Source organism: Pelodiscus sinensis, chromosome 1, assembly GCF_052426305.1.
Source record: "Pelodiscus sinensis isolate ZL-2025 chromosome 1, ASM5242630v1, whole genome shotgun sequence".
Classification (NCBI taxonomy): Eukaryota; Metazoa; Chordata; order Testudines; family Trionychidae; genus Pelodiscus; species Pelodiscus sinensis.
Genome location: NC_143052.1, coordinates 289,638,513 through 289,657,135, shown reverse-complemented (window position 1 = coordinate 289,657,135; position 18,623 = coordinate 289,638,513). Strand labels below are relative to the sequence as shown.

At 41.2% G+C, this 18,623-nt stretch overlaps 1 protein-coding gene across 4 annotated transcripts in view; it reads right to left on the bottom strand.

Moving 5' to 3' along the window:
• DGKH (diacylglycerol kinase eta) overlaps positions 1 to 18,623 on the bottom strand; it is a 267,641-nt gene that overhangs the window by 76,920 nt on the left and 172,098 nt on the right. For all 4 annotated transcript variants that reach the window (XM_075918953.2, XM_075918954.2, XM_075918955.2 and 1 more), the window contains 8 exons: positions 16,037 to 16,143; positions 15,189 to 15,314; positions 14,181 to 14,283; positions 10,895 to 11,057; positions 7,390 to 7,498; positions 6,984 to 7,123; positions 3,661 to 3,748; positions 1,239 to 1,324 (listed from right to left, as the gene is read on the bottom strand). In XM_075918953.2, coding sequence (XP_075775068.1) covers positions 1,239 to 1,324; positions 3,661 to 3,748; positions 6,984 to 7,123; positions 7,390 to 7,498; positions 10,895 to 11,057; positions 14,181 to 14,283; positions 15,189 to 15,314; positions 16,037 to 16,143 — 922 coding nt within the window. The remainder of the gene's footprint in view (positions 1 to 1,238; positions 1,325 to 3,660; positions 3,749 to 6,983; positions 7,124 to 7,389; positions 7,499 to 10,894; positions 11,058 to 14,180; positions 14,284 to 15,188; positions 15,315 to 16,036; positions 16,144 to 18,623) is intronic.

The following is an 18,623-nucleotide window of genomic DNA, read 5'->3' as shown; positions in this document are numbered from 1 at the left end:
GTATGGCTGGACCTTGAGGCCTCCAAGCAGTGGGCTTCTGAGACTAGCCCACCTCCTCACAGGGTCCATTTATAGAGTTCTCAATGCAGGATCAAGGCCATTGAGCCATATTCTGCCCTGAGATATACCTGTCCAAATGATAATGATGTCCGTGAGCTTTCATTACTATATTTGAGAGCAGAATTTGCCTGTTCTGAAGATCCAGAGCAAATTTATGTGTTGGGGCTTGAATAAATACTTAATATTAATTGTGTGTAATTTCAATTCTCAGCAAAATGCAGGACAATGTAGCACTTTAAAGACTAACAAGATGGTTTATTTGATGAGCTTTCGTGGGCCAGACCCACTTCCTCAGATCTGAGGAAGTGGGTCTGGCCCACGAAAGCTCATCATCTAATAAACCATCTTGTTAGTCTTTAAAGTGCTACATTGTCCTGCATTTTGCTTCAACTACCCCAGACTAACACGGCTACATTTCTATCACTTTTCAATTCTCAGTGATTAAATGGTGGATCTTAAAAAGGGAGTCAATAATTAAAATCCAGAATTCTGATTATCTGGTGCACACACATTTTAAAGGTGTAGTACGTAGACTGTGCTGATATAAACTGCATTGTAATCTGTAATGACAGTTGCATGCAGTCTTGACTCTGTCAGTCAACTGGCAAGGCCCCCTTTTCCTCAGTAAAGTAAAATGGAATATTGTGATTTCATATAGGAGCCATGATTTCTGGAGAAATGAGCCCGCACATAGAGAGGTGTTCAAATTTGGGATAAAAATTCAGTAGCTTGAGCCAATATTTAATTATTTTATATAGAATTCTGCCATACAGCTGCAGACTTCTATTTCCACATTAGATATATGAGTGCTTCTAACAGACTGAATATGAACAACAAACAAACTGTAAGTAAACTGGATCTCCTTTATGCAAAAGTAAAAATATGGCTTATGTTTTAACTTAATATACTAATGTCTTAATTAACTGAATGATTTTTTTGCATTACATGAGCTTTAAGATTTTTGTGTGATTGGCTTGTTTTAATTACATTAACACATATAATACAACATAACTATACAAATAAACCAACTGTACATTGTAACATATAAATCAGGATACTGTTAGGTCAAACCAACTGATGAAAAGTCAGAAGAAATTTGAGCTTATTGGAAGGGTTATAATATGAAGATGGAACGCAGCGGTTATCCTACACATTATACATCAAAATCATCAACTCACTTGGCAGATGATATGACAACTGAGTGCTGATCAGAATTAAGGATTTTTGTGAGATGAGCAGCAACTGAATCCTCATAAGCAGATATCTGAAAATGCAGCAAAAATGAATCTTCATATTCCACCTGTGTTAGTATTTAACACAAAGCGGTAATTATCTTCCCAGATAAATGGGATTACTTCCAACATATGAGATCTACACTTAGTGTAGGAAGGTCAGAGACCTCCCTTCACTACACTTAAATATTCAAAATCACAGTGACTATGAAACATTGAATTAGAATTCTCTCTTTTCTGGATAAAGAATGAGTGATAGTTATTTCTGTGCTAAAATCCAATTAAAGGTTTCCTTGAAGTTATCATCCTCCAAAGCCAACAATACCATCATATTTTCCCAGATGATGGTCTGAAGAGATTTTAGATCTAAAACAGAATGTTCTTTCTGAGAAAAAAAAGTGAAAGATATCCTGCATCAAAAACAATGGGTTGGAAATAAATCATGGAAAAGCATGGTTCTTGACCACTTACCAAAATCCTGGAGTGGCTCCCCCATCAAAAATTATCACCTACTCCATATTTAACCCATAATTTAAAAACTAAATCCTGCTTCACAATGATTTTGTGCTTGTGAGATTTAAACAAGGTACTTTATGCTTCTATTGAAGACATCTAAAAATCCATTAGTTATCTGAGTTTCTATTTGTGACACAGAATAAGTAGAAATATAATTTATTCCATTGTTTTAACCATTCACCTTAGCTCCAGAGCTCTGATATTAAAGCATTAAAGATATTAAAGGAAAAATAAATAAAATGTTGCATCAGAGAACAAACACTGATGTCTGAGGTCCCAGTGTGGCCCAAGTGAAATGATTATGATGAAAATGAAAGTGTGTAGATATTTACCATTTTAAATTGTTATAACACAAAGTAAGATTAGTCAATTAGTCTCTAGTCTTTCAAATACTTTAATTTCAGTTAAAACCAAACTAAACTATGCAGAATATATTAATATGTGGGGGAGGGGTGAGTTCAAGATTCCCAAAAGAAAATGATTGTTTATCATTCCGAATAATTACAATTAGGAAAATGGCCTATGGTACTTATTTTCTAAATATTATGGTTATAAGTATTGTACATCGTTTCTTTAGCTTTAATTGGTACTAACTTGAACAATTTCATAGCAATATTTAACTGGAATATGCATTATATTTTCTAACTGTAGAAGTGGAAGACATATTTGAAAGCATGGATAGTTCTACAAAATGGTAGAAAAGTACACAATCTATCCACTGGGGATAGAGCTGCATGGCAAAAGATCATAGATGTAGAAAATAAGGGTGTTGGGGGGAGGAGGCAGCACCCCCACCTGGTGGCCAGAGCTCTACTCCTGGTCCCACACCTAGGGTCCCCCAACTCCCTCTGGCTCAAAACCAGCATTTTTCTGCTGCTGGACTCACATTCAGGACTCTGCTCCTGCCTCCAGCTGTGGCCACACCCTTGGCCCCCGTATCCCTGTCTTTGCCCCCCTCCTGGAGCCATAACCTCATGCCTAGCCCCAGATCTGGAGGGATGACATAAAAAGTTTGGGGACCACTGGCTTTCACCACCCACACTGTAAAAATGTTCTAATGCCACTGCAAAGGACAGTAGAGTTGGGACCCGAAGCTCTCTGAATCTCAGTTATTTAGTGAACTCCCAGAGTTTACTGACTCTGAACTATCCAAACAGATTTGCTAATGATTGAATTCTTAATCAGGAACCTACTAATTAATTTCTGCTTCTCGAGTATTCTCAAGTTAGGATTGATAGCTGCATGAAATCTTGCAGGAGGGTGACATTTTGCCATTTCCAGCCATTACAACATCTTATACCACGTGAATTTAATCACAACACTTCATCCCACCCCCAGAGTGATGCTACAATGGGAATGAGGTAGGCATCTAGTCTGAAAGCTGTATTATGATAGTCTACCAGTCCAGCAATTATTTGCTGATTTCTGAATGGACAAAAAGGGGAAAGGAAATCATGCAGTCCTGTAAGGCACTTTCATCAGGTACAAGATGCCTTTATTCTTCTCAAGAAAGCAGATTCCTTCCAAAAAAAACCCTCACAGTTCATTTTTTCCTAAATTCAAGATATACTAGTAAATGTTTTACTTTTACAAGAAAATTATTTCATCGGTGGTGTGAATTCTTTCTGATTGCTCTGATGAGGATGAGGATCACCTACTCTCCTCGCTCCTTTTTTAGAAAAAAAATGAAATATTTTAATCAAGGACTGAAAACCTTATGATATGTTTATGACATGAACTAGATCTGATTTAATGACTTCTTATTCCTGTAGCACTTTTTCTCTTAACTATTTTCATTATCTTTTTCATGTTGTCACTCAAACAGCTAGGTGTATGCAAAATAAAGCCTTACCTGACATTCCTCAGATTCCTCTTCTGGAGTAACTGGAAGAAGAGAAGGCTTTGATGGTAATTTTAGTTCATATGACATTATACTCCATCTGAAAGAAATAAAAGTACCAGCTTTTAAAATTTTCCAAATTATCAGATTATTCTAAGAACATCCACACAACAGACACTTCGGCTTGTCAACAGAATAAAAATTTAGTGACAAAATAAAAATAATCACATACATATGGGGTCTTTCCTGGGGTTTTCACCCTGAGTAGGATGAACAATAAAAACTCTTATAATTAGAAAGTAAGTGGGAGTTGTGAAATATCAGCATTTCTTGATGTTAAGTCACTGAGTTTCGAGAATTTGTTGTCATCTCACCTTTCGCTGTTTAGTTGTTGAACATGTCTTGTCTTTGCCTATGATATCCAAATTACTTCCTGTATAAAAGTCTCATCAACTTTTATTATACAACAGCTACTTATAGCAGGTACAGTAAACTTCCGATAATCCGGCACCTTTAGGACCCAGGGTATGTCTACACTACCCTCTTAATTCGAAATAGGAGGGTAATGTAGGCATACCGCAATTGCAAATGAAGCCCGGGATTTGAATTTCCCGGGCTTCATTTGCATAAAGCCGGCCGGCGCCATTTTTAAATGCCGGCAGTTCGAACCCCGTGCCGCGCGGCTACACGCGGCACGGAGTAGCTAGTTTGGATTAGGCTTCGTGGAATGAGGAGTACAGCTAGTTCGGATTAGGAAGCCTAATCCGAACTAGCTACTCCATGCCGCGTGTAGCCGCGCGGCACGGGGCTCGAACTGCCGCCATTTAAAAATGGCGCCGGCCGGCTTTATGCAAATGAAGCCCGGGAAATTCAAATCCCGGGCTTCATTTGCAATTGCGGTATGCCTACATTACCCTCCTATTTCGAATTAGGAGGGTAGTGTAGACATACCCCCAGGGGGTGCTGGATTATCAGATATGCCGGAGTACCGGAAGGGGGGGCATGAGAGGTCGGAGGGGGTCGGCGGGGAACTGCGCCGCTCAGGTGAGGGTCAGCGCCACGGGATCAACCTGGCAGCACCCCAGCTGCTCTGCCCCCGGCTTCCCCAAGTCAGCCACTGGTCAGTTTCAGCAGTGGCGGACTTGGGGAAGCTGGGGGCAGAGTAGCTGAAGTGCTGCCGGGTTTGTCCCGCAGCACCGCTCAGGTGAGGAAGCCAGGGGCAGAGCAGCTCCAACTGTCCGGTTGGCCGGAGCACTTCTGGGTTCCAGTTGGTGCCAGACTGTCAGGAGTGTCGGACCACTGGATGCCGGACAATTGGAGTTTTACTGTAGTGAGGTGCACTGAATATGACACTGAAGTGAAAGACATGACACCTTGGTAGTACTCCCAAATTCTACTGCTGACCTACCAGGTAACCTTGGGAAAGTCAGTTCACAGTATAGTATCAGTTCACCCTATAGTATCCACATCATAAAAGCAGAATAATGATACATATCTTCCTTTCTAAAGTAAGAATATAAAAATGCCATACTGGGTCAGACCAACAGTCCACCTAGCCCAGAGTCTTAAGTAATTTTGTATAGCCTGAAAACTTTGCAACTTCAATGCTTACCCCTTTTCCCACATCATTTACCAATATATGTTGAGCAGCTCTAGTCCCAGGATAAATCTTTGGGGAAATCTGCTATTTAACTCTCTCTGCAAGGAAACTGACCACTTTTCTTTATCTTTATTTTCTTTTAACCAGTAATAGAGAGCCGAGTTAGTCTGATCTTGGTAAAACAAAAGGAAAAATTATGTAGCACTTTAACAAGTAACAAGATGGTTTAATAAGTGATGAGCTTTCGTGGGCCAGACCCACTTCCTCAGATCATATTCTGGAAGAGAATTGGCATGACTATATATACCAAAGAAATACATTGAAAAAAGTGAACACTTTATTAAATAGTGATAGAAATGTAGCCGTGTTAGTCTGGGGTAGTTGAAGCAAAATGCAGGACAATGTAGCACTTTAAAGACTAACAAGATGGTTTATTAGATGATGAGCTTTCGTGGGCCAGACCCACTTCCTCAGATCAAATAGTGGAAGAAAGTAGTCACAACCATATATACCAAAGGATACAATTAAAAAAAATGAACAAATATGAAAAGGACAAATCACAATGCAGAACAGAAGGGGGATGCGGGGGGGTGGGAAGGGGGAGGAAGGAAGGTAAGTGTCTGTGAATTGCTGATATTAAAGGTAGGGAGAGTGGGATGTTTGTGAGTTAATGGTATTACAGGTGATAATTGGGGAAACTGTCTTGGTAATGGGTGAGAAAGTTCAAAGTCTTGTTAAGTCCTTGGTGATAAGTGTCGAATTTTAACATGAATGACAGTTCAGAGGAACTTTATTAAACTGACAGTTAAATAATGTGTTCATTTTTTTCATTCTATTCCTTTGATATATATGGTCATGCCAATTCTCTTCCAGAATATGATCTGAGGAAGTGGGTCTGGCCCACGAAAGCTCATCACCTATTAAACCATCTTGTTAGTCTTTAAAGTGCTACATAGTTTTTCCTTTTCTTTTAACCAGTTACTGATCCTTGAGAAGACCTCTTTTATCCTGACTCCTAATTTTGCTTAACAATCTGTAGTGAGAGCCTTGTCAAAGGCTCTCTGAAAGTATTAATTCATTATATCCACTAGATCACACTGATCCAAATTTTTGTTGACCACAACCCCTACTTACAGAATTCTAAGAGACTGGTGAGACGTGATTTCTTTTTATAGAAGCCTTGATGACTCTCTCCCAACATATCATGTTTATCTGTGTGCCTAATCATTCTGTGGATTGCTAGGTTTCCCCAACCAATTTACCCGGTATTGATATAGGCTTCTTGGTCTGTAATTGCAAGGATTACCTCTGAAGCCTTTTTTGAAATGATCAAATGCCGAGTTCACATTAAAAGAGAACTTGATTTTGAGACAGGGGGATGGGGTAGTATATAATTATTGTATAATATGCACATACACACACCAATAAACAACACAGTATGATGTCTTCATTGGATTATCAACACAGCCAATTTGTTTTTGAAACTCAAAGATCTTCCTTTGCTACATGGATGAATACAGCTCTCATGCAAAACAAGGAGGGAGACTAGTCTTCACAAAACTGAGAAAATGAACTTGACTGGTGATGGGTTTTGTTAATGTGCTACCTTTTAAGCTGTTTAAACAACAAAAACGACAATAAAAGAAGCCTTTGAGAAAAACTTTTAGGCCATTAGAAACCTCCACAGGTACTTCTAAAATCTGTCACAAATACATACATACACATTTTTTTTTACCTGTCCAGCATTTTAGTGCTGGCTCGTTCTAGCTTTTCCAAAATTTGAGGAAGTTGTGTGTCATCATCACATGACCCTCCCCATCCAAGGACTCGGGCAAGATCATTTCCAGTACCAAGGGGAAGCACTCCCAGCTGACACTGAAATACAGCAAAAAAAATCAAATCTTTTATTTCCATGTAAAAGAAATGGAAGCATGAACCAACATAAATATTTACCCTTTCAAGAATCAAATGTTAATTATATAGCTGATTACTAATTAAAACCTGTAGGTTTAATCATATGGTCCTTATTTAGTTCAAATTTCCTAGTGACTTCAATGGCAGTGTTGATTTAAGTAAGGTCTACAGGTCTATCTACCTACCTATCTGTGGGCAAAGGAAAAAAAATAAGTACACACACTTGCCTGTTTGTGCAAGCTGAGTTTATCAATTTCTGACAAAACCCAACCAACGCTTCCATCTCCACCACATACAAGAATCCGGAAATTGTCAAACTTCTGAAATAACCGTAAACTGAAGGGAAAATGCAACTGGTTAGAATGCATGCCCATGAATGGATATTCAATGAAAGCACATATGTTTACATAGGTGCCTGCTTTTTTTTATGATAATAGCAATGTAGATAAGTCCATCTACTACAACATATGAAACTTTTATTTTATTATATGTTCTACCTACTGCATTTTCTGGAAAATAACATGCATTAATTTAATGAACATTTTTACTTTAAAATATAATGTGTAGTTTTCAGGTTTTTTTTTTTTTTTAAATATGAGGTTTATGAGAATATTGTCCCAAAGTCCATGCTTTAAGAATGGCATTGAAAGTCAGATGTTTGAGGCACCATGGCAGTCAATGGCAGTTTTGCACCAGTAAAGATTAAGTATTGACTGTAGAGTGTGGTCCGCAATATGGATGGGGTGAGCAGTCCAGTCCCCGTCAAACTGTGATTTTTCTAAACCAAAGGAAAATTAATCACGATGCATGACATGGTGATCATGGGAATATAAGGCAATCAGAGCGATTACATTTCATATTGCAGCTTTAAACAGTATCCTGTTACTACTCATAGACTTTAAGGCCAGAAGAGACATGCATCCAGTTCCTTCTGTTCTCCAAATTCTGCCAAGATAAACAATACAATACTCTGTTTAGGTAGTAAAGAAAAGGAGGGCAGAGGAGGCAAAGAACAAATGGAAAGGTGAAACTAAGAGGAAAGGAGAATGAGACATGAAGATATACAGATCTAAGAGGAGAGAGTACCTGAACAGAAAACTAAGAAAAAATAAGGGAAGAATTACTAAAAAATACTGTTTCTTTAAATGATAAAAATAGGTCTGTATATTTGTTATGAATATTATTTTTCAGTGCATGGATAATCTTAGCAATATTTCTAAAAGAAGAACATAACATGAATGTCAGCATTTTGAACAGCTCGTGATATTTCTTAATGAAAATAATCTATCTTGTATAACAGACAGATGTAAATTCAAAGACACAATATTTCTCATCTCAAACAGTGTTTGAAATCACAAAGATGATGCCAAAATGACATTTGCCACCCCAGGAATAGAAATAAATCCTCTAGAAATACAACATACAGAGAATTATGTGGCTGAAATCAAGAAGTTATCAGTATCACCTGATAGACAAGACACCACATACCCCAGGTTTGGGAACCAGTACTACTGGCAGTCCCTGGGTTACGTACAAGATAGGGACTGTAGGTTTGTTCTTAAGTTGAATTTGTATGTAAGTCGGAACTGGATTCCAGATTCAGCCGCTGCTGAAACTGACCAGCGGCTGACTACAGGAAGCCCGAGGCAGAGTTGCTCTGCCCTGGGCTGCCTGGAATCAGCCGCTGATCAGTTTCAACAGCAGCTGAATCTGGACGCCTAGGACAGAGCAGCTGGGGCACTGCCAGGTAGAACCCAAGTCAGCTGCTGCTGAAACTGATCAGCGGCTGACTTGGGGACACCTGGGGAAGAGCAGCTGGGGTGCTGCCCTGTTGGTCCAGTAGCACTGAGGAGCGGCGCTGCAGGACCAACCGAGCAGCCCCAGCTGCTCTACCCCAGGCGAGAAAAGCCTGGTCTGCTGGGGGGGCGCACTAGCTGCAGACCAGGGAGACGCGGAGCAGCTTTTCTCGCCCAGGAGCACACGGGCGGCAGGACCGCGAGGTCCCGCAGTCCGTGTCCTCCGGGGCGAGAAAAGCCCCGTTCGTAACTGCGGATCCGACATAAGTCGGATCCGCATAAGTCGGGGACTGCCTGTATAGTGAATTAGCTCCCAACTTGCACTGAGTGAAGTTTCTAAACCAAAATGCTTTGAGATACAACTTGACAAAAAAACCATAATTTTAAAAAAGATACAATTGTTAAACTTTCATATCTCAAAAATGGGTAGCCCAATTCAACTGTGTCTTCTCATTTCCCTTGGCAAGTGGAATATTTGGTTAAAGGATTTTTTAAAATGTCTGGATCTAAATTAAAGTTATGCTGGAAAGTAAGTTATAGATATAGAAAATATAAATGCAAATAGATTCATTTTTTATTTGAGGGGCTTCTTAAATTTTTAATCATACAAACATAGATCTGCCATCTTAAAAATGTAAAATAAACATATTTACTTGGTATTACCTATCACGAATAAGACATTTAATCACAAAGCAATATCTGAGTGGAATAGGCTTAGATCACAAATATTTGTATATAAATTTAATATTTTATGAAAGCATTGAAATAATGTATGGCACTCACTGTGCAAATTTCCCTCCTTAAACTCTACTAATTAATTTAAATCTTGTCTTGCATTACCTGTGTTATTTTAGTCCTGGCTTTGTCTCCAACAAATATATGATAAATTCTGTATAAAGTTCAAATAATAGCTCATTTGCATTGGTGACCTTAACTGTAACTGAATTTAGGTCTAATGGTTGGTTAAGCTAATACACTTAACCAAGCACATAATTTACTGCAGCATTTTCAAAGTGCTATTTGTGTCCAAAATTGTAAGAGCAAATCTGTGGCACCACTGTAGCACATCTGATGAGGATGCCCTATACTGACTGGAAAACTCTCTCCTCTCGGCATAATTATTCTGCCTCATTGAGAAGTGGAAGCTATATTGCAAGAGAGTGTCTCCTGCCAACACACTGTGGATATGGACAGCACAAAACCTGTGTCACTTTGGTAGGGGGCATTTTCACAATGTAAGTTAAATCCATTTAACTGGTAGTGTATACCTGCCTCAAAGCCTTTTTAGAATATTATTTTAAAGGTATTTTAAGAGATTACAGAAATATTTACACATACAGATATGTTTCTGCATACAGATATTCATAGGGAGCTGCCACTTATAGCTGAACTGTATGTTAAAAAATGCATTAAAACACAAATTTCTTTCGACTGTGTATAATGCTGTGATTCAGGAAAGCACTTATGCATATGCTTAGCTCTTCCAAATCAGGGCCTGAGGGGGTATTGTCTACACAACCTGTGGTAATCCTGCCCCCTCCCTAGCTTCAGAGTCTGACTGCCAGCCTCAGCCACAACTTCAAAGCACTATCTGTACGGCTAGTTTTAGAGCATTAGTGCAAACTCCACAAGCCCCATTCTGTCACTGCTGCAGGATGCATTTGTAGAGACCAGTCTGAAGCTAGACAAAAGTCCATAAAAATATGAATGTTTAATGTCAAGTGAATCTTTAAAAAAAAATCCTTTACACCCTCAGACTTGCTAATGCAGTTACAAGTGACCAGTGTTTTACACTTTATTTTTATCTGTTACAGATGTCAATAGGAAACCAAATATAAACATTGTTTTTAAAAAGTACTACAATCAAGGGACAACTGAGTCACTCTGTACTCCATTCCTTTTGAAAAGGATTGCTCAAAATGTCGAAGTTAATTACCCTAAATGAGGTCCTCCATTCATTAGATCAAACACCTGAGCTGGATTTAGCGACTGTTTGAATCGACGAAGAAACTTTACTCCCTGATTGTCTCCGCTCTTTGAGTTAACAAAAACTAAAAGAGGACTGGCACAGGATGGTGGGCAGGTGGCTTTCCAGAATCCTGTCAACAAAGTTAGAAAGAATTAAACAAGTAAGGCCTTTATATATGAATACATTCAAGAAAAATCACAAGAAAGGAGAGGAGTATGAATGAAAGGACAAAGGGATGCAATCATGCAATACATAATGCAAAAAACTGAATTGAATATTAGCTTCAAGGAGAACAGCACTGCATTATTAAATCTACTTCAAATTTACCACTTTGCTTTTTTGTCTATCATATTTGTATCTGATTTTTTGTGTATATTTAGCAAAACCGAAGAAAACGGCTTTTATTTTTCACAGCAAAAAGGTGGGCTGATGGAATATTTAATGTTCTTCCAGCACTCATCACCACAACATAAAATAATTTTTCCATAGCTTTTTTGACTTGTTTTTTAAAGCTTCTGTCAGGTTGCACCATGCTGTATGAGTATTGAACTGAGACCTTCAATCTATAAAACCTACCAATCCCACTGACTCTAAGAACCCACATACATTTCAAAAAAAAAAAAAAAGTGATGTTGTTAAATTACTCCCAATGGAGACTTTACATGAAAACTTTTATTTCAAACTGAATTCATACAGCTGAGTTATAATGGAAAGACAGAACAACACACCCTTATGGTCTGATTCAAAGCTAACTGAAGTCTTTGCAAGTCTTTCAATTGTCTTCAATGGGCTTTGGGTCAGACCTTTAGTAAATAATGCTAATGTACAATGCTGTCATGAAAATCACATTTACTCAGGGCCCAATGGGAGTTATGGATGGTCAGCATCAGCACCACTTTGCTCAGGCCATATGTGACCAGGTTTGAACTCTATTTTGGGTAAGAATATCTTTTTAATTGTCTAAAAACAAATAAGAAAGCTAAAAATCATATCAGTTCCGATTAATTAAAAATGGACTTTGAAAGTGTAAGAAGTTTAATATAATTCCATTTTCTATTAATGCATAATTTAAAATATTTTTCACTAGTAAGCAATCTAATTGCACTTATAATGACAGCAATCTTCTTAGCATGAATAATGAATAGTAGCAATTTCACTGCTTCAGCCAAAGACATTAGACAGTAAGTTCACACAGTGAATATCTGCAGCATTCACAGAGATTTATATTAATCCCAGACCATCACAAAAAAAATCCTAATTTAAAGGTAATGGGGTTGCCTACGACACCAGCACAAACTATAAAAAAGTGAAATAAAAAAATGTGTTTGTCAACATTTCACTCAACAATTGATCTTCCCAACCTTCACTAAACCTTCTGTCCTGCCACTAATATCAAACTTGTTGCCATCCTTAACAGACGGCACCTTTCAATTTTCACTATGTTTATTGGTATTTTTTTCAAATGTCAACAAGAGTGTTCCTGCTTAAAATAAAATGTGAATAGAAATTGGAAATGGTATTTTTTGCCCTTAAAAACATCATAAGATGGTTGTAGTGGGACGGTCACCCCACTTCAAGTGAAATAATTGTTAAATCTAGCCCTGAGAGAGGGCTGGGGCTGCGGAGCAAGCAGCTGCGGCAGATAGCAGCCAATTAGGGCCCAGCTGGGATAGTAAAAATAGGGGCTCCGGGAAAGGATGAGTGCATTCTTGCTCCAGTGGTGGGGCAAGAAGCACCTGGCTGCTTGAAGGTGTACCTGAGTCAGAAATGTGCTGGGGAAAGGCAGGCAGAGCTGGAGAGCTCTGGCCAGGCAAACTCCCAGGCTGAGGCCTTGCTCTCAAGGCCTGACAGTAATAGGACTATAGGGAGGCAGCCAGGGCAGAAGAAGGCAGCAGGTCCACACCCCCTTGCCAACGATGAGTGGCCATTTCAGTCTGCAGTTTGCCCCTAGGGCAGGAGCTAGATCCGTGGTCCCCAACACGGTGCCCGCGGACGCCATGGCACCCGCGGGGGCATTCGTGTGCGCCCGCCACATGCTCGGGGCTGGCCTGGCCCTGGGCACGTGGCGCATGCACAGTGCCGGAGCCGGCTCCAGGCGCATGGTGAGCGCCGGCCCCGGGGGGGCGCCGGCCCCGGGCGCGCGGCGCTTGGGGGGGGTGCCAGCCCCGGCCCCTTGGAGGAGGGGGGGTGCCGGCCCCGGGCGCACGGCGCTTGGAGGGGAGGGTGCGCCGGCCCCGGGTGCGCGGCGCTTGGGGGGGGGCGCCGGCCCCAGGCGCTTGGAGGGGGGGCGGGCGCCGGCCCCGGGTGCACGGCGCTTGGAGGGGAGGGGGCGCTGGCCCCGGGTGTGCGGCGCTTGGGGGGGGCACCGGCCCCCAGCGCTTGGGGGGGGGCACTGGCCCCGGCCCCCAGTGCTTGGAGGAGGGGGGGCGCCGGCCCCGGGCACACGGAGCTTGGGGGGGGAGGGGGCGCTGACCCTGGGCACGTGGCCCTTGGAGGTGGCCCCGGGCACTTGGAGGAGGGGTGGGGGGCGCTGGCCCCGGGCGCGCGGCTATGGGGGGGCCCCGCCCCCGTCCCCTGGAGCCCAGTGGGCGAACGGCCATGCCCCCTGGCGCCCGGCAACCTCCACAGGTTGGGGACCACTGAGCTAGATGATAACTCGCAGTGGGTCAATGAGGGAAGGTGTGTATAAGGGATTGGAGTTCCTTGGCAGGGGAGGACCCCAGAGTGTGGAGCACTGCTGTAGGATAGTACTGTGAGGAAAGGTATTTGTGAACTGGGAGAAACATGGGACCTGAACCACTGCAGAAGGCAGTAACTGAGGGAGAGACACCAGCCAGAAGAAGATGTTCCAAGGCTGAAGAGCTAATTCCCAAGGAGAACAACAGGAGGCACCGAGGCAGTGAGTCATGAACTGTTACAATGGTGCATTTACAGAGTTCAGGAAGCTGATCTTTGCATAACACAAAACAGAGATTTGGAGCTAAAGAAATTATTCTGTTTAGCTGGGAGATCCCAGTGAAATATGAGAACAGAAAAATTTTAAAAGGGGAGCATTTAAAATATTTCCTCTACAAGCTAGTATATAGTGTTCAAAAATAATTACATGGAAAATTCAGTCATCATCCAAAGTGGTGGTGTGCTAAATCTGGAGACTAACTTATCTATGAAAATTGTTTTTAGCCCTGCTTTAGGTAGAAATCTCAGTGAAAAAGTAACAGTAGTATAAATACTAGTGACCCATTATACTACGTACCATCAGAATCTATGCTGTTGAGTGCTGTTGGAGGTATGATGGATACTTTACATTGTCCAAGCGGACACTTACGAGGAAACAGATCTTTACAGGCAGTGTGAACCTAAGGAAAAAATATTAAATGAATAATTGTTTCCCAATATGTACGATTTTATAATAAAATTGGTAGCTAGGTATTATTCAGAGATGGGGTAATACATAACAGATTGTACTGCAGTATATTCAAATATAACTGAATAATCTATGGTTTAATGTTGCATATCTATTTTTAAATAAAATATTCATACTGCACTATTATACTGTAGTTAAAAGTCCTGCAGATTTCCCACTTCTAGGAAAGGCACCAAATTACAGAAGAGAAGCTATCAAGAGATAAAGGCATCAAGAGAAGAAATGCAATTATATATTGATGAGAAGACAGTAATAGAATGATGGAGAATTTAAATGTATACCACATAAGGAATAGTACAGAATATAGGAACAGGGGTAATGAAGGCTCAGCGATTATATATTTCAGGATAGATTAGGATAATTAGATTTATATTTATTAGACAAAATGAAGAACCAACATGATAGACACATATAAAAATATAAAGAGCACAGAGTATGCCACCACCTATTCAAGCAGAAGACCTCAAAACACAAGCAACTCTAGTATAGGATGAAGTATAAAGGATCTAATTCAAAGCTCACTGAAGTAAAAGCATAAAGGCTCGCCATTGATTTCAGTGAGCTTTAGACCATGGCCTCATGGAATTTGGAAAAATGTGAAGGATGTATGATACATGGCAAGGACGGAAACTAGAAAAAAACTGTATTTATGGATATATTAAAACAGACAAGTTGGACAGATTCTAAATTATAAATGTTAATGTGTGACTTGGACAGATCTTTATAAGCTGCCTTGTCTCCTTCCCTTCCAAAAGTAAGTAACAAAAAATAAGAATAATGGATAAATAATCATCCTGTCAGAATCCAAGACATTTTCACAAGCCATACGGTACCTACCATAGCTTTACACCAAAGGCACTTCCAATCTTGGAGACGTAAAACACTGCCACAGGTCTTGTCACAGACTGCACATTTGGCACTGACAGGCAAATTACCTTCTAACCATTGGTGAGGCATAGCTATCTGTGAGGAAGTTATTATAAAGTTAAATAGCATAGCAGTAAAACTAAAAAAAGATCAGCAATTTAGCATCCTCCTGAAGCTTTGCTCTGATTTACTCTTTGCACCTATATATAAGTATGTAAATTTCTGTATGCCTGCAAGTTTTTGGCAATTCTAGCACTAACCTCCTAGAGACAAATTTCATGCCGGTGGCAGTAAAATTAACTCATCTACTTTGACACACCTCAGGAAAAAACTGTTGTTACATTTTAACTCTTGAATGTATCAATAGAACATATGTATCAATATATAGTAATATATATACATCAATGAATTCTAAACAGATCTCCTGGAAATTCGGAGTCAGTTACAAAAAGACAAAACAGACAGAAAAAAACAGCACATCAATTAGTCTAACATAAATACACCTTCTTCGCTCAAGTTTGAAGTAGGATCGAGAGGGGCTTCTCATAGCAATTCTCAAAGCTCAGAGACTCTCTCCATACTGCTCACAGAATTGTGTACCATGGAATTTGTCCTTCTAGAGCCCACTGATGGTAAACATGTCCCCTAAAATATAACCTGGGACCAAGCTTTTAACAAAAAATCTATAGCAATACAGCCAACTACCATTAACTTTAATGGGCAACATAACATTTCTACACTTACCAATTAAAAATAAAATGAAGCACCTAACAAATAATTAACTGTTGTGAAGTATTGAAAGCCTGAATAATACTTACACCATCTTCATCCTCAATGATATCCTTCCCAATGGAGGCTAATGTAGTCCACTTGCAATTATTTGTTGCCCTGACTGCACACCTTTTATGTGCTTTAAATTTACACACTAAAAGATAGACACAAATGTACTTATATTAGCTTCTACCTGACTGCAGTCTCTGTAAAACATTACATTAACAGTTACATTATCAGACATTCAGTCAGATGTAAATCACTTTATAAAACAAAGGAATACATGTTCATGTACAATTCAGACAAAACACAAAGCAGATAAAATAATAAAAATTCAGAGTAAAACTCTCATTCTACCTTTTACCTCAATGCAGTTAAATGTGTATTACATACTGCTGTTTGCTGACTGCAAGATTAGACATTAAACTATGGAATGGCCATCTTAATTCTTCTTGCTCTTGTCAATTTATTTATAGGTAAACTTTAGTAATACTAATGACTTTTTAAATGCAATTATTTTATCCTGTAGCTTTAAAAAATCTCCCATTGACATAATAAGAGTCAATATAAATCTCTTGCTCAATATATTTTGAGTGCATTCCTCATTACAGTTATCCATGGCTTTGTCACCTTGAAACTGAATTACTTGAATTGGAATACTCTGGATAGGGTTATATTTGGAGACCATTTGGAAACTTTAGTAGATGCAGAATACAGTAGTCAGTTTGCTTAGTTATTTCTGGAAGGAGCATATTATGTCTGTCCTCTGAGATATACATGGGTCCCTAGTTAATTTTCAAGTGCAATTTAATGTACTTATTTTGACCTATAACAAAGTAATTGTTTGGGGTTGGCTACCTGAGAAATTGTCTGTCTCTTGTGTGACACAGAAATAGCTGAAATCACCTGAGGCATTTGAGTAGCTAGAGTTATGATTTAAATATGAAGAAAGTTCTTGCCAGGCATTTCCAGAAAAGGAACTTTACATGGAGCAACCTTTCCTGTTTGTCTAATACAGGCAGTCCCCGGGTTACGTACAAGATAGGGACTGTAGGTTTGTTCTTAAGTTGAATTTGTATGTAAGTCGGAACTGGTATATATTGTAGGGGAAACTCTAGCCAAACATTTCTCCAGAGCTCAGTTTTATTCTCCCACACCTCACTTCCCTCAGTCCTTTATTCTCAAGCTGAGGTGTCTGCTGAGAAAAGCCGCTCCGCGTCTCCCTGGTCTGCTGGGGGGTAAGCAGCTAGTGCGGGATTGCCTCACCCCGTTTGTAAGTAGGGATCCGATGTAAGTTGGATCCATGTAACCTGGGGACTGCCTGTATAGTCTTTTAGGGTGTGTCTAAACTACATGGCTCTGTCTACAGAGCCATGTAGATTAGGCAGGACGGCAAATGGAAATTAAGCTGCTATTTAAATAATCGCCGCTTCATTTAAATCAAAATGGCCACTGCGCTGCACAAATCAGCTGATTGTCGGCACAGAGCAGCAGTCTAGACAGGGATCTGCCGACCCCAGAACCCTTCGTCGGCAGATCCTTTATGCCTCATGAAACAAGGTTTATAGGATCTGCCAATGAAGGGTTCTGGGGTCGGCAGATCCCCGTCTAGACTGCCACACTGTGCCGACAATCAGCTAATTGGCGCAGCGCGGTGGCCATTTTGATTTAAATGAAGCAGCGATTATTTAAATTGTCGCTTCATTTCCCTTTTTCAAGTACACTAATCTACATGGCTCTGTCGACGGAGCCATGTAGTTTAGACGTACCCTTAAGGTGCAATGTAAGGCCTACAGGTAGAGGATTAGAAGGGCATTTGTCTATTCAATAGACTGGGGGGTTACTGTTGTTTCTCATGGGTTACCAGAATAAGGACAAGCCTAATTTTTATAGATTTACAGGCAGTCCCTGACTTATGCGGATCCGACTTATGTCGGATCCGCAGTTACGAACACGGACTGCGGGACCGCGCGGTCCCGCTGCCCATGTACTCCCCGGCAAGAAAAGCTGCTCCGCATCTCCCTGGTCTGCAGACCAGGAAGACGCGGAGCAAAGGGGCGCGCCTGGGCTGCCGGCTTCCCCCGCGGCTTTACAAAGCGGCTTCCCCCGCGGCTTCCTCCGCTGCGCGAGCCTTCCCTCCTCCCCCCCCCACGGCTTTCCAAAGCCGCGAGGGAAGCTGGCAGGGGGGCAGCCCAGGCGTGCTGCGGCTGTCCCGCTGCTGGCGTCCTCAGAGGCTTTGCTCCCTGTCTCCCTGGTCTGCTGGTCTCCAGCAGACTAGGGAGACTGGGAGCAAAGCCCGGAGGACCCGGGCGGCGGGACCGCGGTGCGTCTCGATCCGCCGCCTGCATCTTCCTGGTCTGCTGGGGGGGGTGCGCAGCTAGTACGCCCCGCCCTCCCCAGCAGACTAGGTTTTTCTCCGTCGCCTGTGGCAGAGCAGCTGGGGCGCTGCCGGTTTGTCCCACAGTGCCGCTCTGGGCGCTACTGGACCAACCCGGCAGCATCCCAGCTGCTCTGCCCCAGGCGTCCTGATTCAGCCGGTGCTGGTCAGTTTCAGTAGCGGCTGAATCAGGACGCCTGGGGCAGAGCAGCTGAGGTGCTGCTGGGTTGGTCCAGTTGCGCCGGATCGGCACTACT